The 16,202-nt window shown below is 58.8% G+C and overlaps 1 protein-coding gene across 2 annotated transcripts in view; it reads right to left on the minus strand.

The window, feature by feature from the left end:
• HELZ2 (helicase with zinc finger 2) overlaps nucleotides 1-14,272 on the minus strand; it is a 28,709-nt gene extending 14,437 nt beyond the window's left edge. Inside the window, exons 1-8 of one of the 2 annotated variants that reach the window (XM_076351900.1) lie at nucleotides 14,227-14,272; nucleotides 5,992-7,130; nucleotides 5,689-5,872; nucleotides 5,180-5,287; nucleotides 4,000-4,523; nucleotides 2,993-3,625; nucleotides 1,152-1,935; nucleotides 633-708 (exon numbers count right to left, since the gene is read on the minus strand). In XM_076351900.1, coding sequence (XP_076208015.1) covers nucleotides 633-708; nucleotides 1,152-1,935; nucleotides 2,993-3,625; nucleotides 4,000-4,523; nucleotides 5,180-5,287; nucleotides 5,689-5,872; nucleotides 5,992-6,992 — 3,310 coding nt within the window. In that variant the 5' untranslated portion in view covers nucleotides 6,993-7,130; nucleotides 14,227-14,272. Of the gene's footprint in view, nucleotides 1-632; nucleotides 709-1,151; nucleotides 1,936-2,992; nucleotides 3,626-3,999; nucleotides 4,524-5,179; nucleotides 5,288-5,688; nucleotides 5,873-5,991; nucleotides 7,131-13,772; nucleotides 13,834-14,226 lie in introns of those variants that run through there. The other variant, XM_076351899.1, reaches the window with a different exon arrangement.
• Nucleotides 14,273-16,202: the final 1,930 nt, after the last annotated feature.

The raw sequence follows: 16,202 nt of genomic DNA on the forward strand, positions 1-16,202 counted from the left end.
TTTTGCTGCGACTGGTACTCACAGGCCATCCTGGTTTCAATTCCCTTCCATTACTAGCCACCCCCGCTGGTACTTGGGGCTTCACATGATTCACACATGCTCAAGTCCCTGGGATCGCACTTACAGGGTTTTTACCCTCCTACAAAGCAACGTCCATATATTTGAAACGAGTTGACAGTTGGGCGCAGATTTAATTCAGTGTGAAATCTTATTCACTAAGGAAAGGACAAACTCAAAGAATTACCAACCAGAAGGGGATGGAAATCAGCCAAAGGATTTCCAGGCACTCTCTCCTCATCAGCGCTACATGGGCTGTGGCCCCTTGCTGCGGCGGTGGCAGAGCCATGGGGAAGGGCAGGGGAGCTCTGCCTAACAGCACAGCATGCACCCTCCCAGAGAGGTATTTTGCCATGAGATCAGCTGGTATTTTGCATTTTAGCAAGGAGGACAACGTTAAGACGCCAGAAAGACCTCTGCTAACGACCCAGCGTCTCTTCCCCCTACTCATTACACAGCGGCTGTAGCTGCGATAGACTCTCCTGTCCACCAACATGACTGCAAAAGTTCTTCCTGGCACACAGAAGACCTCAAAACACAGCCCAGCATGACTAACTATTGCACAAGACACAAACCTGGCAAGTTTTCATAGTTTTCTACCACCACATCTTGTAGCTGCTTCTTTCTCAGCTCTTGTCTTGTTGCAGAAACCTGGTAAGAAAGAAATAGGCACAACTGAGTACAGTTTCAGCTCAGAAACGCCCCCCACCCAACACCAAGGTCCCTTACCCTTCTCGGCTGCAGGTTCCCCAAGAAAGTTACTCGACAGCAATCACACGTCCGGGGCTGACTTCAGCCAGCGCTCCCAGTCTGCCCTATAGTTAACCTGCCTAGAGGATGCTGAAAGAAATCTTCAACTAAACCATCCCACCATGAGGCATCTCTGCTCCGACCACCCGTGACATACTACCCAAATGGAGAGCGCCTCAGAAAAACACTGGTGGCATGCAAGTCCCCAGATTCCCTGTTTTTGCTAGCACAAGAGACAGATTTATCGTAAACAGAGTCCAGCATTTCTTAGGGAGTGTTTAGACAGCTGTCAGCGGAGCATGCGTACGCCCTTCAGGTGGGGAACACGTGGTTCTCCTACATACCTGCATCCCATGGGAGACCACACAGATCTTCTTCAGATCTCGGACCCCCCACTCATCTGGCCACCTCTGATAGATCTCCTTCACTTTCTCAACCACTTGCATTATCTCGGAGGCGTTGTGCCAAGAAATCATGGACATATCCCTTTCAGCCACGCCAGACACGTGGCAGAACACAAGTGGGTAGGTTTCGGGATGGGGTGGGATGTTCCCACTGGCTTGGATAGCATTGCCTTTGCCAATGTAGAAGTGCTTGGAGACAAACTCAATTATGCCTGCAGTGGAACGATAATTCTCATTGAAGATGATCCTGCTCTTCATGGCCACTTCATGCTTCTCTTTCTGGTAAAACTGAAAGAGTCGGTTTAACAGGGTGTGATCAGCAGATTGTCCATCCCCAACACAGAAGAGCTTTGGGGTTATCTGCATGTGGTCCCCAGCGAGGACAATCCGGGTCTCAAAAGTGGCGTAGGAGAGTGGAACCAAAGCTTCGCACTCCAGCATCTGAGCAGCCTCGTCAATCATGATGTGGGTGAAGTAGCCTGGGGCAACCTTCAAGTTCTTGGATAACATGGAGGTGGTAATAATGACGTGGTGCCTGTCGATCTCTGCCCGCGTAGGGTGCCGGAAGGAGCGCTGGTCTGGCGAGAGGCAGCAGTACATCTGAGTGATGGGGTCCGTCAGGTTGATGGGACGGTCAGTGGATATAATCCTCAAGGGGACAGCCCACGGATGCCCGTTGGTCACGTAGTTATGGAAATACTCCCGGATGTAGATGTCAGCAGCACTGGAGGGGAACAGAAGGGGAAATTATCACGGAATTGTAAGTGCTGTTCCCAATGCTGTGACCATCAGCCCAATGCGCTATCTGATCAATCACCAACACGCGCCCAAAATCTCCCCCAGCTTTGGCTGACAACACACTCGTCACAGGAGATATTCACATATGCGCAAAGAAGTCAGTGTTTACGCAGCCACCAATTCCAAGCCTATTTTGAGAGTATGGTTTAAAATAGGACTTGATACTCAAGACTAGGGCATCCCTCGATGCTCATATGGAGAAACGCAATGTGCCCAATAAAATCTGTGGCCTTGCTTCTCTCTAGGGCCAAGTCACACAGACATGACCCGGCGCACCTCTCCTCTGACAGTTAACCATCCCCAGCCCGGGCGGGTGATACAAGATCTGCAGAGGAAGCTTCAGTGCAACCAGACAGCCTGAAACAGGCTAAGATTAGCAGTCACCCATCTATTATACATTAAAAAACTAAGGCAGTAACAGCCTGCAGGATCGGATGTGGACACTCTTTTCAGCGTAACTGCTCTAATTTTAACAATCATGGCCTGGTTTCTCTGAAGGCAGATTCAACAGCAGTCAGACCAGATCTGCATTTCCTCTTCCCCAAACTCTCCCTGGAAAAGTAAAAAAAATTGGCATGTGCACAGAGCACAATAGTCTTCAAGGGCAAGTAGAGCACAGTATTATCCCAGCAAGGCCAGGCAACAGCTTTCCACTTCTTCCAGTACACAGTAAAGGCTAGAAAGAACTAACTGTCTCTCCAACCCCATCCCCATTTTATAATGAGGCAGGAATATGCTGCCTCTTCCACAAAGACTTCCACCCATGCCAGACTTCTTCCTAACAGGAAGGGCTAGAGCGGTTTAAGACACATTAAATAAAAATGAATTTATTTAAACAAGTAATTGAAATGCATACTAAGAAAAGGGCAGCTCAGCCCAGTCTCATACACCCTGGCTCCCGCTCATCCCACCAGGCAAGCAATGGGCCAGCGCAGGGACTCAGCCCGTGACTCTGGTTGCCTTTTCCCTCACCCCCTGCTAACCTGTTAGTATGAGTGCAGATCAGCACCCGCGTGTTGGGCTGCCTGAGGATCTCCATGGTGGCCATGGCCAAGGTGAACGTCTTCCCTGTGCCGAAAGGCCCGTAGATGAGAAGAGGTGGGACCTGCCGGCTGCTGGTTGCCTGGCCCGTGATGAAGGAGATGGCTAGTTTCTGCTTGCTATTCCCTTTCTGTGGTGACCCAGGAGAGTAGGGGACAGAGCAACTGGCAACATCTGGTAGGACCAGCTTCTCGTCCAACAGGCGGTCCACAGCCTGGTGCCACTGCCGGAACAGCAGCTGGTCGATTTGGAACTGGATCTCCACCTTGTGGGAGGTGTTTGGCTCGAAGTTCAGCTCTGAGCAGCATCTCTTTGGTATTAGTAGCCAGATGGTCTTCTCCGTGGTGGCTTTATGCTCCACACTAACCTCGTAAACCCGATTGTCTACAGGTGGGTCAAGTGCCAGGAAAGCAGTGGGCACAGACCTGCTCAGCAGATACCCCTCGTCTGTGTCTGGCGAGAGGTTATAAGGGGTAGGCACTTCAGCAAACAGCTCACCAGGGAGGGCAATCTTCATCCCCACAGGGAGGCTTTGCAGCATGGGGGTCAGCAAGATGAGGACCCGCAGGTTGAGTCTGAAAGGAGGAAACACCCGAATGAACAACAGAGAACTGGCCCATCGGTTCATCAGCAACCGCCCTCCCCGCTGCAGAGGAGGAATTGCCACCTACACCCAGAGAGGGTCTGCCAGTCCCCAGAGCACACAGAGGCAGAAGCCGTGCTTCTAGCTAATCCACGGCTGCAGGACAAGACCCAGCCCTTCCCCTCCTATCACTGCCCAGCCAGCCGTCTTTCTTGGCAGGTTTCCATTTTTCTGGGAAGGCACCCCAGGACTCAACCCAGAAGAGACAGAGACTTCAATAGCGGCATGGCCCCAAGGGCGGGGTTAGCAATGGGCCTGTGGTCCATAGCAAGGAGGAACGCCTCTGGGTCCGTGCCTGGCACTTACTTGGCAATCAGAGCCTGTTCGGCTTCTTCCTCACGGAAGAGGAAGCTGTGCATCCTCTCACGATAGTTGAGACGGGTGATGGGAACGGTCGCACCACCCTCGCGCTGGTAGTCCAGCGCGAGAGCAGGAGGTTTGTACTTGGCCAGCAGATCCACATCTTCACTGGTCCTTGGCATGCTGGGAACGATGATCCTGTTACCTCTATCCCATCGCACGAAGTTGACGGGGTGGCTGCTCTCCCTGCTGCCGGGGACGTGCTGGGGGGTGTCCCGCCGGCCCACCTTCACCTTGATCTTCTGCGTGAGGACGGGGCGGCTGCCGAAGTCAAACACCACCCACTGCTCAAAGACTCCCAGCGTGCAGCACTCCATGCAGACCTCCACCAGCGCGGTGGGTGGGGAGGAAGGCCGGGTGGCCACATGCTCCCCCGGCATGTAGTGGAGGTCCCGGGAAAGCCCGTTCCCCACGAGGTAGAAGTTGACTCCAGGTTCCCGCTTCAGTAGCGCCACGTGCTGCAGAGGCATCTGCCGGTTGAAGAGAAGACAGGGACACGGTGAGGGCAGCCCACAAGGAAGAGTCCAGCGGCTGATGGGGTCCTCCCAGCAGCATTTCCTACTGAAAGCTGCTGCAGGAACCGAATGCCGTGCCGAACCTATAGTGCACTTGAAATTCTCCTTGAAGGAGCTTATTCCTCGTGCAACCCCACAGGAATTATTTTAATGTCTTAAAGAACCTCAGGTTTCAGTTTTGTAGCAATTGAGCCAGTCTGCTGTAAACAGGAAATCTCCTGTGTTGGAGAGGACAATTAGACCCAGCCTCTTGCCCCCAACACCCACGAAATCCTGGGCAGGAAAGCAGCTGAATCTTGTTATTTGTGATGATACGTGGGAGGTGCTGAGAGCAGCTGGGTCCGCCCCAGCCCCACCGCACGAGACGAGACAGGAGACACGGTGGCTGCACCCCTCACGCACGGCCCCAGCTCAGGCACCACCTGAGCCTGAGCTGCTCCCGAATGCCCAACACACGTCCTCATTCTGACATCCCCAAATCCCTATCCTTCTGCCCCTTGCAGAAATAATAATTAAAAAAACAAACTAAAAACCCCAAAGGACAAGGACCGTGCACAGCAGCAGGGGCTGCCAGCGGCACGCAGCCTCCCGCTGCGCAGAGCTGGGCTTACCTGGGAGTGGACTCTGAACTTCCACCGGTATTTCATCCTCCTGTCCTCCAACTGCACGTGCAGGGGCTGTTCACACACAACTCTGACGCCCTCAACGTGCTCAGCCATCTGTGGGGGAGGCACGAGAGGAGCAGAACTGAAGGCAACATCCCAGGGACACACTGCAGAGCCCTCCGCGGGGCCATCTTCATCCTTTGCCTTTATGCTACATCCTCCCGAGAGGGGACCGTCAGTAAATCCTCATGCTCAGTCCTCACCCACCGCTGCTCAGTGTCCCCACGCAGCAGCCTTGGGAAACGAAAGGACCCATGGCAGAGCAGCGCGGCCGGGTACCCCGAGTAGGCTCTCAGGTTGCCGTCTCAAAAGGGGTGAAGGAAGGGGGATGCAACATCCCTTTCTGCATCACCGTTAGAAAGGTGAGCGGTGGGCTCCGTTCCCAAGCTCTTACACAAGAGGCTTCTCGCGACGCGCCAGACCAACGCGCTCCCACCCTGCCGCCCATGACTCACAATCAACACTTCGTTGGAGCACATCCGATACTCGGCGATGAGCCGGTCCTGGTAGGACAAGAGCCCTTCCTTCAGTGCTTGCTTCTTTTTCTTCACGGCAGTCTTCACCCTCTGGATCCACTCCTGCAGCTCCTCGGTGGAATGAGCCTTGGTGCAGCTGTTCCCCATTTCGCACACCTCCACTCTGTCGGGAGAGAGGTGTCCCAGGTGTCACCCATCCCTGGTGGCACGGGGGTCCACAAGGAGCCAGCAGCTGCCTGCTGCCCCTGCCCTCTTCCCTGCTGCACCGGGTGGATGCCTTACCTGCTACACAGCGAGAACTTGGTCAGCCCGAGCGGTGGCGCACGGTGGACCCACTGGACAGAGGTGTCGGCCGAGAGCATCTGCACATGCTCAATGGAGGAGCAGTGGCTCTCGAAGCTCTGCTGCGAGCTGAAGGTCACCAGGCAGACCCGGCAGTAGAACTGCACCGGCGTGGGCGCCGCCGGCTCGCCGTTGGTGCTGCAGGTCTCCATGGCCGGCAGCAGGTTGGAGCGAAGCAAGCCGTGCTCCCTCTCGGCCTCCCAGATGGCCATCTCCACGTCGCTGTGTGCGTACTGGCAGCGCTGTGGGGTGTGCTTGCAGGGCTGGCCCCTGGAGACGAACCTGCAGTAGCTGAGGGTCGGCATGAACTCAGGGCAGGGCCGGATGGCGGTGTACTGCTGCTTCCTCCGGTTGTCCGACACCACATGCACCAGGAGGGGGTCCCAGGTCTGGTGGAACTCGCAGAGCCGCCCCTGGCCGCCCGCCGAGATGCGCTGGGGGCAGCCGAAGAAGCAACGCTTGCAGATCTCCTGGAACTGCCCCCCGAACTCGCTGGTGATCTCGCTGGCGGCGCTGGCCGTGGGGTGGGGGATGGTGGTGGGGCGACCCCCCAGCTGCGCCTGCAGCACCGCTGCCTTCAGCTGGCGCCGCTCCAGCTGCTGCTCCCTCTCAAAGTTCCAGACCATGGCCTCCTCCGGGCTCCAGGCGAAGGTGCACTGGCTCTTGTGCTTCCTGCAGCCCAGCCCCACCATGTAGTACCTGCAGACGGTGTAGCGGGCCGGGTTGGGAAAGCCTGGCCGCCTGGACACCTTCCTCCAGGCCGTGCTCCAGCGGCTGCGGCAGCGGGCCAGGAGGATCTCATACATGCACTTGTGCTCCACCTCTCGCAGCTGGTAGGTGGTCTCGTTCTCCTTCACACTGCACTTGGAGCAGACCAGGCGCAGCTCCAGCTGCTGCTGGAGGCTGCCCAGCGACACCGCTGGGCCGTTTGCCGTCGGCATCCTTGATGGTGGCTTGAGCGGAGCAAAATTAACGGTGGGAAGTTCCTACAAGGCGATGCCGGGGGGAGGAGGCGCCATGGAGCATCCGTGTACTAGCTCGCTACGTACCTGCCAGCCATTGGTGCGAGTTCACAAAGCCTGACAAAGAAACGAGGAACAAACGACTTAGCAGGAAACATCAGCTGGTCCCTGGCTGGGCGTGTGCCGAGGCACCGGCACAGCCTGGCCCCGCTCACCAGCAAGTGGCCAGGAACCTCGCCCAGCGCCCAAACCCACCAGACACCCTTGCCCTCGGCACCCAAGCGCCTGGGGTCTGCCCCCACCCGCTCACCCAGCTCCATTCACCCGCCAGCCCAGGTCCCAGGGGACCGTGTCCTGCAGGGACCAGGCTGCTGAGCAGCGAGGGATCCCAGCGGGGCTCAGCTTGGTCTCCGGCGTGCCACAGCCTGCAGACCATTGGCATTTACCGCCCAACGCAGGAGAGCCGGCTGCAGCAGAGGCCGCACCGGAGGGCCTGGCACGGTCCCCACAGCAGCCACCGACCTCCTCCCGGACTGTGGCCGGACGATCTGACTTCCTCTTCCCGCTGCCGGCGCCTCCCCTGCCTCGGTTCGCTCCTGCCAACTTTCTCTTTCTTTTTCCTGCTCTCTCCCCTGGGTCCGGCCGGGCAGCCCCACCGCTGCCCCGTGCCGAGCGGGAGAAACCCAGCTCCAACCCCCCAGCCCATCTACCCCCGTGGCACGAAAGATTAATTGGAATTAATCAACAAAAGCAACCGCCCTCTTTGCTCCTCGGATGCAGCACTCAAGGCCGGGAGACGGGCATGCTGGAACAGGGACATGCCGACGTCTCCTCCAGCCAACAGCTCGGTAAACATCTGGTTGGGAGAGCTCCGGCTCCGGCAATGAGGAAGGTGACTCACTGCTCCCTGCCCTCCCTTGGCCACCGGCTCCGGCATTTGCCAGCAGTTTCCTGGGTAACCAGAGGCCAGGAGCGTCCCTGGGAATGATGCTGCAGGGTTTCATGGCTGGGCCATGTGGCTCGGGGCGAAGGGAGCATGCTGGGGCAGATCCGCGTGTGCTGCCAAGCAAAGCTGCCAGCCTCGTGCTGAGCATCCGCCTCGGGCTCCTGACCTGCAGCCACGAAGGACCGTCTCTCTAGCGATACAGGGGAAGAGCGGTATTTACAGCTGCGGGCCGGCAGACAATGGAGCAGGGGGGCAAACCTTGCGCTGCTTCTGCAGAAATACTCTTCACTTTTAACTAAGACTCCTTTCCCCACCTCTGGGATAAACGGGGTGCTTGGTGCTGGGGGAGGCGGGCAGGGAGGTGCTGAAGCTGCTGCTCTGGCAGAAGCTCCAGGCAGCAAACACCGAGCCGGGACTGCAGGGGGGGAAGCGGCCGGAGCATCACCCGCCCTCCCAGCTCACCGTTAGTGAGCTCCTTGCATCCCATCCCTGTGCCACAGCACCCACCCACTGCCCAGCTAGGAAGAAATCACCTAATCCTACTTCTCTGCCATGCATCAGGTTGGACACGCGCTCGGTGGATAAACACCAGCCCTGTTTATCTCTCAAGGTCTGGCAGTGAGCCTGGCGCTGGGCGGAACTTCTAGTTTCTGTTTCAGTAAGCTGCGAGACTCCAAGGTGGAGTCCCACGGCAGCGCTGGCTCTTCCTCCGCCATGATTTGGGTCACTGCCATGCTGTCAGCTCTTCACACCGAGAGATAAATCACCCCGACTCATCTCTGCGCCTTCGTTTCCAAACCTTTACTTGCAGCCCTCCCGTGCAGGCTGGCAGCCCTTACTTAAAGCATGAATTACAGCCGCTTGGGCAGCGTGGCCCTGCCACGGCTCTGCCTGGCCTCTTATCTATAAATTGTCCAAACCTACAGTATCTGCTGGGACCGCCGTGGTCCTGCTCAGGCAGCATCACCCGCAGGCTGCGTCCTGCAGGTACCCAAGCCCAAAGTCCCAGCAGAGCTGCTGGACGTGAACGCAGCACAAGTGCTAAGGAAGAGCATCCCCAACCCGGAGCGGGGCTGGGGCCAGCGGAGAGCCAGGGTATCCCCATCCTCTGACTGTAACAAGGTCACGGTCATCAGAAGAAAACCATTTCTGCAGCCCAGCTGCTGCACAGAGTTCAAGAGCTCTTTCTTTGCTCTGGTTCTACGCCAAAATATTGGGGCCACACCAGAGGTTTTGATGCTACCTGACTGCTGACTGATGCAGAGAAAATGCTTTGCACTGAAATGAAATAACTTGGGAAACAATAAAAATATAGGAGAGCACCTATAAACAATAAAAAGGCAGGAGGGGGAGTGGGACTCTGTGTCTCCTGCCCAAGGGCACTAAGGGATGCTCTGCTGATCCCCAGTGAGACAGCGAAAGCAACACAGCGCTGGCATGGGGCTGCAGAACCTGCACCCGGTGGCTGCTCCCACCAAACGCCCGCAGGGTCATTAACACCTGCAAAACCCCCGGCTGCTGGGAACTGAGGCAGCGGTTTGGGGACACATGCTCTGCCCCGAGTGCAGCTCCGTGGGACCCCGTGCCGGGCTGCAGGAGGAGAAACCCCTGCACCTTTTGGGGGGGCAAATATCCCTCCTGCGCCAGCCTGGGGAGACTGTCCTTGTCCAAAGCATGACGCTAAGAGGGAGCATTCCCGCTCGGCTTTACCCAGGAGGTCCAGAATCAGCTGGAACTAAGCTGGACCCCAGGGCAGAGGCACATACACTGGCTGCCGCAGGCTCAGCTTGCCGTGGTAACTCCGCACAGGGTCCGCCATGGCGGGAGCTGGCAGCAGGCAGGGCAGGGGGAGACGCGGCAGCGAGGGGCCGGTGGGGCCAGGCTGCTGCCGAACCGCAGCCAGCAGGAACACCTGGAGAGGGACCTGAAGTCACGCTCGGCCTCCAAGAGCCCTTCAGCTCCTTTGAAGCTGGCGGGGGTGAGCAGCACGCTTCCGGCGGAACCGGGGCTTATTTCGGGGCTAACATCTGCAGCTTTGGGAACGCTTCAATTTCCCTCCGATAGCAGCTTCGTCTTCCTTCCTCTGGAAGTCTCCTCCTTAGGACGAGCCTTCCTGGGAAAGGCACTCGCATTCAGGATTTGTGCAACATCTGTGCAACGCTGCCACTGGTGAAAACTCCAAAATACCTCAGTAATACACACAAGAGAGGATGAAATCTGATTGCTGGCACTCAGCTCCATGGAGCGGGAGCTGAGCTTCCCGGTCCCGGCACGTCCACAGCCGCAGAGCCCAGAGGAGACGCAGTCCTGCAGCAGCAACGACACCGACCTACTCGGTTAAATGCTTTAAGAACTACCCATAAAGACCGTACAGGACAGCTGGCCTGTTACTGGTATTCATGCCAAAGGCAGGGCATAGAATCATAGAATAGTTTGGGTTGGAAGGGACCTCTCAAGGCCATCTAGTCCAACCCCCCTGCCGTGGGCAGGGACATCTTCAACTAGACCAGGTTGCTCAGAGCCCCGTCCAGCCTGACCTGGAATGTGTCCAGGGTTGGGGCATCCACCACCTCTCTGGGCAACCTGAGCCAGTGCTTCACCACCCTCAGCGTAAAACATTTCTTCCTTATCTCTAGTCTAAATCTACCCCCCTTTAGTTTAAAGCCATTCCCCCTTGTCCTGTCGCAGCAGGCCCTGTTAAAAAGTCTGCAGCCGTGTTTTTTATAAGCCCCCTTTAAGTACTGATGGGCTGCAATAAGGTCTCCCCGGAGCCTTCTCTTCTCCAGGCTGAACAACCCCAACTCTCTCAGCCTTTCTTCATAGGAGAGGTGTTCCATCCCCCTGATCATTTTCGTGCCCCTCTTCTTTTAGCCTGGAGAAGAGGAGGCTGAGGGGAGACCTCATCGCTCTCTACAACCACCTGAAAGGAGGTTGTAGCGAGGTGGGGTCGGTCTCTTCTCCCAAGTAACAGGCGATAGGACGAGAGGAAACGGCCTCAAGTTGCTCCAGGGGAGGTTTAGATTGGACGTGAGGAAAAATGTCTTTACTGAAAGAGTGGTGAAACATTGGAAGAGGCTGCCCAGGGAAGTGGTGGAGTCCCCATCCCTGGAGGTATTTAAAAGACACATAGATGAGGCACTTAGGGACATGGTTTAGTGGGTGGTGGTGTTGGGTCGACGGTTGGACTCGATGATCTTAGAGGTCTTTTCCAACCTCAATGATTCTATGATTCTATGATTCTGGACCCGCTCCAACAGGTCCGTGTCTGTCTTGTGCTGAGGGCTCCAGCGCTGGACGCAGTGCTGCAGGGGGGGTCTCACCAGAGCAGAGCAGAGGGGCAGAATCCCCTCCCTCGACCTGCTGGCCACGCTGCTTTGGATGCAGCCCAGGAGACGATTGGCCTTCTGGGCTGCGAGCGCACATTGCCGGCTCACGTCCAGCTTTTCATCCACCAGTACCCCAAGTCCTTCTCGGCAGGGCTGCTCTCAGTCCCTTCATCCCCCAGCCTGTATTGATACCAGGGGTTGCCCCGACCCAGCGGCAGGACCTTGCACTTGGCCTTGTTAAACCTCATGAGGTTCACACGGGCCCACTTCTCCAGCTTGTCCAGGTCCCTCTGGATGGCATCCCGCCCCTCTGGCGTGCCGACCGCACCACTCAGCTTGGTGTCATCTGCAAACTTGCTGAGGGTGCCCTCGATCCCACTGTCAATGTCATTGATAGACATAGGGCATCCCAGTTTGAAAAAGCTAAGAGGGAATATTCCACCTTTAAAGGGTCAATTCCCTTGCTGTTTATTTTTTTAAGAAAGCCTTTCATTTTGAGCAAGCTGCAAGAACATGCTCTGGGTCTGGAGTTGGGAGGGAAGAGGAAGGGGAAGTGCAAACCCCTCTCAAAGTCTCTGTGCAGCACCGGCACTGAAGCCAAATTAAAGCCTTTTTCTCTCTACAACCATCTTATGATGGTCCAGAAAAGAAAGGAAAAAAAGGAAAAAGCTACAGGAGCTTTTGCAATCCAAGTCTGGGCAGAGGAGAGATGCAGGGCATGAAGTGCACCATAAGAGCCGTCCTACCAATAATAAAACTCTGATGTCAACAGAGCAAAATCCAAGTGCCCCGAGGAAGGTGGGAGCTGATCGAGAGCAATATTTACCAGTAAGCCACAGACCATGATTTGCAAGCGGAATTTTGTACATTTTAAGAAAAACAACCTTCTTTACAGTGGTCCTGAAAAGCCCGGCCTGGCGTTTAAAGCCACTTGCATCCCACTGACGGGTGAAACAAATCACTCTTGCAGACGGAGAGGCTGGTTTATTGTATGCCCAGCTCCGCACCTGCTCGCGGCCCCATTGGGGTGAGTATCTGCCTCTCTCCCAATAGCACGTACCCTCACCAGGCACCGACACAGACACACACACACACCTGCTGCCCAGCACCGGTCCAGCCTCACTTGCAAACCAAACCGAACCAAACCACGCCACCGCCTCGCTAACGGCATTTCCTCCGCGCTCGGGAAGACGCTTCGGGTCAGGGCTGGGCCACGCTATGTCCGAGCGTCGTCCCCCGGCAGGTGCCTCGCAGGGCTGCGCTGACGCCAGGGATAATCACATTTCCCTGGAAATGGTGAGCCGAAGCATGGCCGTGGCAGAGAAACGCTCATCGTGCCTCCGCAGCCAAGTCCTGCCGCTCCGCACCCCTTTGCCATCCCGGCCCACAGGGAGGAAGGTGGCCTTTTTGTCAGGTCTTGCCTTGATTAATTATTGACGGGAGATTAGGCAACACGCTACGCTGGAGTGAGCCAAGTGCCCCTCGATCAGAGCAAGCGACGTGGGTCAGAGTGCCGGAACAGCCCTCTGTGGGGATGGGGACAGGCCAACGGCATGCCCGGAGGACCGTGCGCCTCGGGGGACCGTGGCCCCGCACCCTGGTTATCGGTCCCGGCCGAGCACTGGACCCGGGCAGCCGGGGAGTTTTTCCTCTCGGCTGCGAGCGCTCGGAGCAGTGGCACGAGACCAGCACAGCATCCCCCAGCACCCTGCGAGCGAACGGTGCGGCCGGGCTGGATGGAAGGGATTGGCACCGGTGAAAGAGGCGTTACACCGCGGATGCTGCCCCGTGCCACCCCATCACCTGCAGTTATCCTCCTGGCTGCACCCAAGCCACGGCCCCTCCGGCATTTCCTTCCTGGGCAAAACCAAACCTCAGAAGTTCCTGGGGCCCCTCCTTTCCCCAACCTTTTTCAACAAGACAGTTCACTCCGCATCCCGCCCGGAGAGGCGGCACAGTCCTGCCAGCCCGGCTGTTGCGAAGGGACGGCCGCGACACCGCTGCCCGAGTCGGTGGGCAGGCACGAACCCCCCGGTTTGTGCACAGCCCCCCAGGCACCCGCAGCCCCCGCTACTGCATTTGCCTTTTCCAACTCTAAGAAGTTCACTGGGAGCTCCCAGGCCACATCCCCAAAGCTCAGAAGCGGCACCAGAGAGGGGAGAGCTGCTGGGGGTGGCTCGCCGGAGGCGGCACCGCGCACCCCTGCCAGCCCGGGTGCTCCCTGCCCTCCAGCCCGGGGCTTTGCCCCCCCAAGACCTGCACCCTGACCGTGATCCCCCCCCCCCCCCCCCGCCCCGAAAGCGCTCCAGCACGGGCAGGGATGCTGCGAGCTGGGGCGGGAGCAGAGGGCGGCTGAGCGGGATGAGCACCCCGCGCCGTGCAGCACCCCAAAGCACGCTGCTGGGCTACCGGGAGCACCCCGAGCCCTGCAGCACCCCAGGGCGCTCCGCAGCACCCCCCACCCCCCCCACCCCGCGCCGCTCTCACCGCTACCGCGGCCGGGGGGGTTCCGGGGACTCGCCGCCGCCGGCAGTTTCGTTTCTGGGGCCTCCCCGCATTCAAACCGGGGCCGGACTTCGCGGAAATTGCATCACGGCGGCCCCGCCCCGCCCCGCCCCGCCCCGCCCGCCGCCACCGGGGGGAGCCGGCACCGGCACCGGCACCGGCACCGGCACCGGCACCGGGCGGGGGGAGCCGGCAGCGGGGCGGGAGGGGGGCCGGCAGCGGGGCCGGCAGCGCTGCCCGCACCCCGCAGCGAACAGGACGGGCCCCCCCACCCCGGCCCCGGGGGGTCCCAGTTTCCCACCCCGGTCCCGTGTCGTGTCACCCCCCCCCACCCCCCAGCACGCATCGGGGGACGAGTTTCCCAGCCGGTCCTGCCCCCCCCCCCCCCCGCAGCCCCCCCCAGCGCGGAGGAGGTGCTCCCGGGGCCGCCGCTCACCCGCGGAGGGTCGGGGCTCTCCCGCAGTCAGCCTCGGTCCGGCGCCCGGCAGCAGCGGTACCGGCTCCGGAGCCTCCGGGGAATAATAAAGCGAATATTAAGCGGCACGGCGGCAGCACCGGTCCCCAGCCCGGCCGGGCACCCCCTGCCAGCCGAGAAGCCCGACGGCCTCTGCTTAAAAAGGGCTTCTAGGAGGGGCAGAGCGTGCTGGTTTCCTTTCTGTTCATCAGCATCACTTTCGTTTTCCATTTCTTTTCCTGCCTGACAAGGTGCACCCAGCTGCAGAAAGTTCAACTTCGAGCCAAAAACACAAACCAAATCCGGCCCCAGCAGCAGCGAGCAGAGTCTCATTCGCATCCGGCTTTGTGCAGGGCGGCAGCACCCACGCTCTGGGTGGCAAGAGCCCGCACCCTGGTTTGCAGGCACATGCCACTGCACGAGCGCCGTTGCCCGACGCTCAGCACCCCGGGGCGTGGGGGCTCCTCAGCCCCCCAGCGCTGCCCCTTCCCAGCTCGCCAAGCCAAACCCACAGCAGCTCAGTGCAGGCCCGGCGCGGCACAAGGCAGCATCCTCCCCCTGCGCGGTTTGCTGCTGCTGTAAATTTGAGGGTGGTACACGCAGATAACTGGCAAGCACAGCAGCCCTGCTAACGCTGCAGCCCGAGAACCCCCCTGAAACACACACATCCAAGCAAAAGGCCAAAGGGCCCCCCCGGAGGTTCCTCTAACCCCCCTCAGCCCTCCAGGACCACGCCACGGCAGGGAGGCTGTGGCAGCACATCATCTCACCAGCCCAGACATGAGACTTCAGAGAGCACCGCTCTGCAGAGCGGATGCTGTGCTCGACACAGTGATGGGGCCGGGCCCCAGCCTTCCCAGCTAATAAAATTATCTTCATGCCAGCGGCCAGCTGCAAGCCCTGGAAAGCAACCAGACAAACCTACCGTGCCTCCAACTACGAGCGACCGTAAAAGATTGCAGGCACCGGAGACAAAGTTTCCCTGCTGGCAGCAATGTTGTTAAATCCCTCTGTCGAGGGATGGGCACATCATGCTTCGTGACGCCGGGCAGATGCCCCGACACAAAGCCAGCGTCAGTGAGGGAAGTAAAAGCTCGCCCTCGAAACAAGCAGGAGGAGGAAATGCCGAGGAGCAGAGAGCCAGCCCGCAGGGCACGCCAGCGGCAGGAGCAGGGGAGAAAGGAGGGGCAGGGACCGGTTGATGTTTGTCAACACCAAAGGAAGGAGGAAGAGGAACGATGTTTTTAACCTTCCCACTTTGCACGGTCACACCCATCGGGTGCCTTGGAGGGAGCCCAACCCCGCTCCCACCCAGCAGCACCCCAGGGAGCCCCGAGGGAAAGGGGCTTTCACACCGGGGAGGGCTGCAGTGCTGCACAGGCCTGTGGGCGCTGGATGGACCCCGCCGGAGCGGCGGGTGGCCATGCAAACCAGCCCTCCCCGGGCAGCAGACCCGTCTGGTCCGTGCACCAAAGCCCCATCACCGGCAGACCTGCGGCCGTGATGGCTGCCTGCTCCGCTCTGCGTTTCGTCAGCAAGGAGCAAGCGGGCAGCTGAGCCTCGCAGCAGGAGCTGACCCCGTGGAGCCCCCGCGCTCGGCCTTCCTGCCTGGGAAGGAGCCTCCCAGCCTTTTACTTGCAGCTCCCATAAGAACCGTTACTGGTTGGGGCAGCGCAGGGGCCAGCCCTGCCCAGGAAAGGAGCGGTCCCTTCCCCCGTGAAGATGCAGCCCAGGAGCCAAGCGAGGTCACAGAGCTGGGGAAGGCATCAGCTCCGGGTCCCAGCCCCGGCCCCGAGCGAGCGCAGGCACTGGGACATGCAACAGCGACGGAGCCCGTCCTGGTTCGTGTTGCCTGTGGGCAGAAATCCTCCTCCCCGCAGCACTGACCCTAAACCACAGCAAATATCTCTGTAAGAGCCCAGGCATCATCAGACAGCAGTAAAAAACAGAAACAAAAT

Source organism: Aptenodytes patagonicus, chromosome 14, assembly GCF_965638725.1.
Source record: "Aptenodytes patagonicus chromosome 14, bAptPat1.pri.cur, whole genome shotgun sequence".
Classification (NCBI taxonomy): domain Eukaryota; kingdom Metazoa; phylum Chordata; class Aves; order Sphenisciformes; family Spheniscidae; genus Aptenodytes; species Aptenodytes patagonicus.